General features: G+C 23.9%; 1 protein-coding gene across 1 annotated transcript; it reads right to left on the reverse strand.

Annotated features, from left to right (window-relative positions):
* On the reverse strand, window positions 1-610 carry EHI_109120 (AIG1 family protein, putative; the record flags this gene model as incomplete). Its single annotated transcript, XM_001914588.1, has 1 exon — window positions 1-610. A coding segment is annotated over one exon (610 nt), but the record flags the coding sequence as incomplete, so codon positions are not given.
* Window positions 611-1,094: the final 484 nt, after the last annotated feature.

Genomic DNA, 1,094 nt, shown 5'->3' on the forward strand with positions numbered 1-1,094 from the left:
CAATTAATCTTTCTATTTCATTTTCTGATCTGATATTATCACATCTTTCATCTGGTTCTGAATCTACATAATACATTGGAATGTCAATAGTTTCTTCTGCTCCTGTAAGTATTTCAGTACGTCTCAGTAATTCTGGAATAAATTCATTTCTTTTAATTTCTTTTTGGTTTGTTAATTGCCTATCTGATATATAATAATAACACTTATTCCATACAATACAAACATGTTTCAAAAAGTCATGTGATGAAAAGATTTTAGACATTATTTGAATCATTGTTTTAATGTTATTGGAAATTATATTTGTGTTATAGTTTAGAACAATAACAATTCCATTTATTCCTTCTTCTTTAACAATATCAACTATATCATTCAAAAATTTTTCATTAAATTCTTTTGATTCTTGAAGACTTGGTGTGTCAATAACAAATAAATCACTTCTTTCTCCTTCTCCATTTTCTCCAACAACTTCTCTTGTTTCTGGATTTGGACTATCACTAACTTCAAAAACATTCTTCTTTAAAATGAAATTACCAACTGAACTTTTCCCATTTCCTGTTTCTCCAATTAAAAGTAATTTCATTTGTTTTGTGTTATCTTCTGGTACACTCATTGTTATTTTTAAGTTATTATTCATTTAAATACTACAATTAGGTTATTTCACAATATATTTGTTTGTAAATGATGTTTGTTGGTTATTTGATGTAAAAATAAATCATCGTATTTAAAATGATAAAACAAACATACCCCTTTTATTTATAATTAATTTGTATGAAACAAATTTAGAATAGTCAGTGAAAATAACATGACACTTAATAAAATAATTACATTCAGTTGAAATAATGAAAGTGTTAAATATTTCACATGGAAAGGAAAAAAATAAAAGTGAGTGAGAATGATGAATATGAAGAAATTCACACAGAAAATGTATTATATGTTATTTGACTTATACAACCATAAACAAACAATATTTTCATCATTACTCAATACATTTATTGTGTTTTACTATTTTTCTTTTTTAAACTGATTAAAAAGGATATTATCTGTTTTGAAAGTATTTTATAAAGTATTTCATCATTTTTCTTTTATCAAATTCA

The sequence above is a fragment of the Entamoeba histolytica genome, genomic scaffold (assembly GCF_000208925.1).
Source record: "Entamoeba histolytica HM-1:IMSS scf_1104750517941 genomic scaffold, whole genome shotgun sequence".
NCBI lineage: Eukaryota > Evosea > Mastigamoebida > Endamoebidae > Entamoeba > Entamoeba histolytica.